The 8,722-nt window shown below is 42.9% G+C and overlaps 1 protein-coding gene across 1 annotated transcript; it reads left to right on the top strand.

Moving 5' to 3' along the window:
* The first annotated feature begins 4,547 nt into the window (after nt 1-4,547).
* On the top strand, nt 4,548-7,842 carry LOC140538765 (uncharacterized). Its single transcript, XM_072661255.1, has 4 exons — nt 4,548-4,632; nt 7,061-7,223; nt 7,425-7,514; nt 7,695-7,842. The coding sequence occupies exons 1-4, from the start codon at nt 4,557-4,559 to the stop codon at nt 7,783-7,785; spliced, it is 420 nt and encodes a 139-aa protein (XP_072517356.1). The 5' UTR covers nt 4,548-4,556; the 3' UTR covers nt 7,786-7,842.
* Nucleotides 7,843-8,722: the final 880 nt, after the last annotated feature.

Genomic DNA, 8,722 nt, shown 5'->3' with positions numbered 1-8,722 from the left:
GACACTTTGAGCAATACATGCCTGAGAGCAGCCTCTTGTGTGGCTTTGTATTTCACTTTTTTATTGACTTTTATAAATAAAAATGCTGCTGGTTCCTGGCGTTGCTTCTTTTACTTCAGCACTAGACCAATGTTTTTGATGCACTACAACCAGGGGACCTACATAGATGCTTGTAGTGCTCACTCTGGTATAACCGTTGGAGCAGATCTCATGGGTTAATAATGGGTCACTTAAACAGAAACATGATGCCACAGTAAGAGTGAACACAAGCTTACACAAGTGGCCATAACTTAAATACTATAGTAACTCCCAACCAACCACATTGGGTACCACAGCAACCACTTCACAACCATAGCAACCATCTGTGATACCATAGCAAAGGCTTAGCAACCACATAGCAACATCATAGCTACTGCCTGAAATACCATTGCAATCACCTTGCAACGCTGTAGCAGCCATCAAGTAAGCACTAGCACCGAGCAAAACCATAGTAACCACCTAGCAACATCTTAGCAACACAATACTGACCACTTGGGACACCAAAGCAACCAGTTAGCAACATCATAGAGAACACCTGGAATACAATAGCAATCACGTAGCAACTGCCTAGCAACTGCTTTTGTTAGCTGCCATGTCTACAAACTGAGGAATCAGCTATCTGAAAATGCTTTGATTAAAGGTATCTTCAGTGTAATTCTTGTGAAATATGCCATATGGACAAAAGTATTGGGACACCTGCTCATTCATTGTTTCTTCCAGAATCAAGGCTCTTTGAAAAGAGTTTATCATGCTTTTGTTGGAGAACATTTCTCTACTGTCACTCTGCTCAAGTGAGCTCTATTCCATTGCCAATATTTCTCTACAGGCCAGCAATGGGTGCAAGAAGGGGAGTCCACAAACATTTGGACATATAATGTATCTGTCCAAATGTGTTTTAAATTTGCAGATGTTGCCATGAGAATATGGCTATAGCAGGTTTTACCTGGGTGAGGGGACATGCACAGATGTCTGATGTATTCTTTGTCCATGCACCGGCTGACCTTCTGACTCTTCATTGCTCCTATCTCTTTCCTTGTATTTCCCAAGTGACTGAAAGCAGCTCGCTGTCTACAGCTCGCTGCTTACTACAGACTGTAGATAGAGATCCAGTCAGACTCAGGCCCCAGTGGGAGCAGGATGCAAAGGCCCCACTCACTCTAAATACTTGAATTATTGATAGACAGAAGCAGAGTCACTCCATGGCAGTCCGGCCTCCAGGGGCCTGAGCCAGCGGAGACAGGAGAGACTAGAATCTGCTGAAGGATAAGTGACCGCACACCTGCCAAACACCTAGGCCCTCTATTTTCTTTGCTTACTGGAGCTTATAATACACTCCATGACTCCACTACCAAAATCCCCTCCTCAATTATTCCTTATGATGGGTTTCACTGTGTAATTTGACCCGTGTTGTGATTAGAGGAGAGGGAGAATAGTGTGTAGTGGTTACAGGCCCATCTCATGGGAAATAATACTTTCCTTTTGAATTTTTTTTAAATGGGGCATTCATGTCTATGGGGCAGTGGTGGCTCAGCAGTTAGAGTTCCGGGCTATTGATGACATGGTTGTGGGTTCGATATCCGGGCTTAGCAAGCTGCAACTGTTGGGCCCTTGAGCGAGGCCTTTCACACTCTCTGTGTGTGTGTGTTCACTACCACAGATAGGTAAAATGCAGAGGACACATTTTGCTGTACATAGTAGAGTGACAAATACATGCACCTTTACCTTTAGCCTGCAGAAGTTTAATCTAAACCTTGAAGGCCCCTTAAATCCAGTGTATAGAGGATGTTTCAGCCCACACTGCTTTTGGAATAAGGCACAATACATGGATCCAGTCAGAACAGAGGTCATTTACATATGTCAGTCTTAAAGGCACAGCCTCTGCTATTCTACAGGATTAAAAGAGGTTAGAGAGATAAGCAAAGGTGGACCTCAGGGAATGAAGTACAAGATGAGTGTAAGATAGAGGATCTATCCCGTCTCTTTGTGGGCTGTTATACATCACCGGTGTGAGAATGACAAGCAAACCAAGCCAGCGACAGGCTGGAGTGAAAGGTAAGAATGACAAATAAGAAAGTGGAGCTGAGCTGAACAGCTATTGCCAGAGGAGAGATGAAGAGGCAGATTAGTGCAGAGGAAGAACAACACCGAGGGGAGAGATTGTAAAGTAAACACAGGGAGCTCGGAGGTGAGTGCTGGAGATACAGAGGTGGGGTGTCGGACAGAGGGAGGCGGAGAGGTCCTAATGAGGTCACTCAGGTACAGTACATGCTCAGTGCGGTAGAGCCAGGCTCAGTCAGAGTGGCCAGGGGAGATGGCTCCTCAGCTTCAACTCAGCACCTACTCACAGGAGTTCAACTACCCGGCCCAAGCCAAGCCCAGCCGGCCCAGACCCACGTCGGCCCACCGCAGGAATAACCCTCACCCACGCCCGGTAAGAAAAACCATTGTATATATATATAAATACAATGTATGTCCAAATGTTTGTGGACACCCCTTCTAATGAATGCATTCAGCTACTTTAACTTGCACCCATTGCAACTGTGCAAATACACATACAGCATGTCTAACCCATGTAGAGAAGTATTGCCAATAGAATAGGACTCTCTATAGTCCTCCACCCCCCAGCATTGATCTGTGGAGCAGTGTAACTGTGCTCTCAGGAATGCTGGATGGTGCTCCGTTCAATACTTTTGGAAAAAGTTGGGGAGTTAGGGATGAAGTGGGGTGGTGCTCATCCATCCAACATCCTGACCTCACTTACGCTCTTGTTGCTGAATGCAATCAAATTCTCAAAGTCTAGTAGAAAGCCTACCTTGGTTTTTTAAACCAGTATTTGTAAATATACATATTGTAAATATTTTCATCCGACGTTCATTTCAACCCATTAAATTTGAGCGCTGAGTGTAGGGCATAAAATATGTGGATTTACATTCTCAGTTAACCACTTAAATGGCCAGTGGCCCACTGATAGGCCAAAGGTTTTAATGCATACTTCTATTAACAAAGAATGGCCCAACCAGTTTGCACAGATATCCCTGTAGTCACTGAGTAATACACATTAGTGTGTAATAAGCATTGGGGTGTTAAGGGGTTAAAATGCCACAATATTACGAATATTGACCCAAATATTCCCACATGCAATACTGATACAATACTGGGTTTGGTTCACAGATGTTTGATTTTCTCTGAAATAACTAAGAAAACACATAGGACTGAGGAATTCCACTGCTATTTAATCATTCATTGTGACATTAGTGACAAAAACATTAACCCCTTAACTCAGAAAAGCTCATTACACACTAAGGTGTATGACCCAGTTACTACAGGGACTTCTGTACAAACTGGTGAGGCTATTCTCTGCTAATAGAAGTGTGTAAAATGCCTTTTGCCCATCTGTGGCCCATAGGCTGTTTAAGGGGTTAATACTATTTTTTTTCTAGTACAATTCTATTACATTTCCTTGATGCTTGCTCATTTATTTGTGTCCACTAGTGATAGAATGTGTCCAAAAGGTCCAAAGGGTGATGTCCTTTACATGAAAATCTAATGGCCACCACAGAATTAAAGCAGTTAATAGAGCATGTATTACTTAATAGCCCCCCGACTCACAGCAAGTGTCATGAATGAAAACTGGCACAGGTACCTTTAGCAGTTTCTGAGTAGTAGAGTCGAGTAGAGCTAAAGTATTTATCAATATTAATGGGATAGCCCCTTTAACCCCTAATGCAGAAAGCCTTATTACACACTAAGGCGTACTCCTCAGTAACCACAGGGACATAGGCCTTTTAAGGGCTTAATCATGGAAGAATTAATGTATTGTAATGTGTGTGGTTGAGGTATGCAAGCTAACTTGTGCTGGTAGAACAACATTTTCAATGATGTCACTCGTACTTTCTCCGCATTCGGCCCCTCTAATCCTTTAATAGTGACAAAACTAGGACTCGAGCCACTTATGTTAATTAGCAGCTCTCTGTTTACATTGTTTTTCTTCCACCGAAAGCGCCGTTAGTGAAGCTACATCAGTCTAATAACGTTTCTTTGAAATGGAGTCTCAGCCGATTGCTCAGGGTGTATGAATAAATGATCCGATTAATATTATGCAAGATCTGCTCTGACCGTAAACAAACATCCCTTCATTCAAAGAAACTGATTGGTCTGAACGAGCATTAATTATTCATCAGCTTTGGGAACACAGTACAAAAGCCACATGATGCTTCACATCAGGCTACATCCTGAGTGCCTCGTCCAGAACGGGCTCCAGTTACCACGCTGCCTCTAATCACTGGTTTGAGATCAGGCCTACATACACCCCCCCCCCCCCCCCCCCCCTCGCCACCACCCCGTCCCACTCCAACCTCTCGCCGTGTGGGCAAACAGCTGATGCCACTCTGGGTCGCTGTTTGGGTCTGTGAGGTGCCAGCTCTGCTTAGGGAAGGTTTCTTGTTTCCTTTTGCCCAATTGTCACCCAGGACTTCCTGTTGCCACGGAAACTGCAGACAGGATATGGACACAGGCCGATGTTTCCAGCAATTGCACCTCTGAACAACAACCCTCTGTTTCCACCAGTCAGACGCGTATCGGCCCAGTATCCAGGTACACACACACACACACACACACACACACACACAGACATAGAGCTTCCATATACAACAAGACTTCCATTCCTGTGCTGAAGTGTAAACTTGAGGAAGCATTTAAATGCTAATGCTAAAATGCTAAAGTCTCTGTTTTGCCAGGAGATGAATTTTGCATTAAATGTTTTAAAATATGACTCCTTTACAACTTAATAAAGTTGTGGTTGGTGTGGCGCAACAGATAACTCCACTACCGGCCAGTAAGCTACCACACCATGTGAGAGACTAGGGTTCGATTCCTGGTCGGGGTGACTGTGCTGCACTCCACCAATAAGAGTCCTTGGGCCAGACTCCTAACATTACATCGGCCCGCCTCTGTAATACAAGTAACCCTGTAAGTCGCTCTGGATAAGAGCATCAGCTAAATGCCATAAATGTAAATGTAATTTTCTTTCTTCCACTTGGGTACTGTCAGTTAACCCACCACTTCCGTAGCTCCCCCTAGGACTAGCGCTCACCCTAGGACTTCTAGCTAACTGCCACTGATGCAGCGTCGCAGGGCAGCCGACGCGCTTGGAGGAAAGTGCCTATCCCCCCGGACACATCTTATCCCCTTTGATGTCATCTTACAGAAGGACCATTTAGGACCCGTTACGTTAGCCAGACGATGTAGCTAGCATGCTACCTTAGTTACCCAGTCAAGCTGATCCCCCTTCGATTGTATTAGCTAGCATTCTACTGTTTAGAAAGCTGAGTTGCCCCCCCACCCCACCCCTTCACAGTGTGTTTTATCTAGTAGTAGTTGTTTTTTTATTGCTTTATTATTTTATTTGGATCCCAATTATCTGCTAATCTTGCACAAGGTTAGCTCAATAGCAGAGAGCAAGCTTATAACTAGCTTTACCTCTTGGTTTCAGCTTTATATGCCAGCATAGTAACAACAATATAATTAAATGTTTAACATTTAATTAATACAGTTAAATGGCAACACTTTATCCAGAGAAAAACTTGATCATCGTAATGATCAGTAAATATCTTTCGATAAATTTTAATCTGGCATATTAGTAAGACAGCCGTGTGAAGATGGAGAATTCACGCTCGATTTTAACCAATGGAACAGTTGAGGGGATAGGATGTGTCCGGGGGGTGGGGGGGGGGATGTGTCACGACATCCCCAGCTCCACCCTCCACCAGCTATCAGATGCCTGTTCCAGCAAACATCGTTTAAGAGTGATGAGGGGACAGAGCACCATCTACCCACTTGGAGAGAGCACGGCCAATTGTGCACCTTTGGATTCCGGCTGCTGATGGCAAAGCGGCATGGCTCGGGATTCAAACTCACAACCCCTGGCCATAGTGGCAGTACATTAGACAGCTGAGCCACTCAACAAATAAATATCCTAAGTATATTGATAAGCAAACACTGAGAAATGAGCAATAATGGAATTATTATTAACATGTAATGACATGCTGTTGTTTCCAAAGTACTTGTTGTAGAGAGACAGAACTACATACAATTCGGCACAAATATTGCTTATCTTAAGTAACTTCATTATCACTGTCCACTTTACACAATTATCTATTTGCACATCCCAGCATAGAGTTGGAGATGAGGTGGGGTGGTGATCATCCAGCATCCTGACCTCACTAACACTCTTGTCGCTGAATGCAATCAAATCCTTACAGCAGTGCACCTCCAAAATCTAGGAGAACGCCTTCTTCCCTGGACAGTAGAGACAGTTCCTCCACCAGGATAAACCAGGATAAACTCTTTATTAATAGCCTTGATTTCAGAAGAAACAACAAATGAGCAGGTGTCCCAATACATTTGTCCATATAGTGTACTACTAAAACACTGTATTTGGTAGTCAGCTAACCCACCCTTTTGCAGCTCCCACTATCACTAGCAATGCTCCCGATACACGTGAAATCAACATGCTCAGGCGAAATCCAGGGTCAGGGTGAAGGTTCAGTCATATTAGAGTGCCCCTGGAGCAGAGGGGCAGCTAAGCAGACAGTGGGTATTGAACCCACAACCCTGTGAGCAATAACCCAGCACTGAGTCGAACTGAACCTCCACATTAAACTCATCTGTGGCAGTGAACACACCCAAACAGGGCAGTGACCTCACACACTTGGAGCGGTGGGCAGCCACCTCGGTGCCTAGGAAGCCCCTGGGGGTTAGGTTTCTTGCTCAAGGGCACCTCAAGCAAGAATGTTGAGGGAGGTGAAAGAGCTATTTCTTCACTTCCTGACAGTCCACAGGAATTGAACTTGCGACCTTCCAGTCCCAAACCACTTCTCCCCTCTTAAGGTCATGACCTTTAGCAGTAGGTGTTAACTTATGGCCCTCTTTCACTTTTCCTCAGTCGGACAGTGACTTTTACTCTGCACAGGCCTCATTCTGCTGTCCTGTTCTCTGCCTCTCTCTCCTCATCTGTCTGTAGATGGCAAAGCTCCTCCACAAACCCAGCCTGCCCTGAACGCTTCACACAGTGATTTAAAAGCATCAGTGGGTGCAGTGCCCCCTGCTGGCTGGCTACCCAAACCACAGCTAAGTGATGCTGCGACAGCTCGGCAGTCTCGGCCCTCAGGCAAGAGCATGCAAAGGTGATACACTGTACTGCTGACTACTGTCTGGCTTTGCTTCCATTCAGTCTACCCATTCATCAAGTACTTTACATGTCCCCAATGTCCCCAGACTCCATAAGTGCATTTACCCTGAAACCCTGACATTTAAACAAGACATTAGCTTGTATGCTTGTATTCATAATCCTGGGTGATTCATTAATCTGCCCTGCACCTTCACAGGAAAATCTCGAGCAGCATCCCCCCTATAAGGCCCTTGAAACCAGTGCTTTCCTATTCCAGACCACGCTCAAAATCAACCCCTGACTCGAGGTAGGCTTATGTCTCCTGGAAATCCTAAAACAAGTGAGGTTTTGATGTGTTTGCTGTGTTTCCCTGCTCTAGTCATCTCTTTGCTGTTCTTAAACATGGTGTCTTTGATTGAACATGGACCTTCTAATGCATCCGAACAGCAGAGATTAGCAGATGTTTTGTCTTGCTCTCTCCCTGCAGTGGTGGCTACAGCTGTTTCCATGTAGTCAAACCCTACAAAGCTGGATACTACACCATCCACCCTGAGTTCATGTCAGAGTGGCTGCACTAATACCAGGCCTGGATTCATCTCTGGAGTCTCACTCGTCTCACTGGATAACACCACATAGTCCTCCTGAGTGCAGTTTAAGGGCGTTGTATCTTTGGCTGAGATGCTGGGAGAGTATTGTATTGCCATAATAGTCTCAGCTCAGTTCTACAAGCAATGTTAGTAATCTATAACTATGACTGTACTTAACTTGTTAATACATAATTGTTGGCGAGAAATAATATAAATAAATAAATAAACATTGAGTTATGAGTGCAATCATCTATTTTAATGTTTTTTCTACTATGTATGAGATATAACATATGCATTTGTATATAACCTATAGTAATAGTAATATAACCTATAGTAATTGTAATATAACCTATATTATAGTATAGGTTTGTATATAGCCCATAGTAATAGCAATATAACCTGTAGTATAGTATAGATGTGTATATAGCCCATAGTAATAGTAATATAACCTATAGTATAGTATAGGTTTGTATATAACCTATAGTATTTGTATTATAACCTCTAGTATAGTATAGATTTGTATATAGCCCATAGTAATTGTAATATAACCTATAGTATAGGTTTGTATATAATCTATAGTCATTGTAATATAACCTATAGTATAGGTTTGTATATAACCTATAGTAATATAACCTATAGTAATTGTAATATAACCTATATTATAGTATAGGTTTGTATATAGCCCATAGTAATAGTAATATAACCTATGTTATAGTATAGATTTGTATATAGCCCATAGTATTTGTAATATAACCTATAGTATAGAATAGGTTTGTATATAACCTATAGTAATTGTAATATAACCTATATTATAGTATAGATTTGTATACAGCCCATAGTAATAGTAATATAACCTATAGTATAGTATAGGTTTGTATATAACCTATAGTATTTGTGATATAACCTATAGTATAGTATAGGTTTGTAT

The sequence above is a fragment of the Salminus brasiliensis genome, chromosome 18 (genome assembly GCF_030463535.1).
Source record: "Salminus brasiliensis chromosome 18, fSalBra1.hap2, whole genome shotgun sequence".
Taxonomy (NCBI): domain Eukaryota; kingdom Metazoa; phylum Chordata; class Actinopteri; order Characiformes; family Bryconidae; genus Salminus; species Salminus brasiliensis.
The sequence above is the reverse complement of the archived record's forward strand: the minus strand, read 5'-3'. Positions and strand labels throughout refer to the sequence as shown.

Excerpts from the sequence above, each read along its gene's own strand:
- LOC140538765 (XM_072661255.1), top strand. The coding sequence starts at position 4,557 with ATGTTTCCAGCAATTGCACCTCTGAACAACAACCCTCTGTTTCCACCA. Across the intron at positions 7,224-7,424 it reads TCAGGCAAGAGCATGCAAAG|GAAAATCTCGAGCAGCATCC; the intron begins GTGATACACTGT and ends GCACCTTCACAG. Across the intron at positions 7,515-7,694 it reads AAATCAACCCCTGACTCGAG|TGGTGGCTACAGCTGTTTCC; the intron begins GTAGGCTTATGT and ends CTCTCCCTGCAG.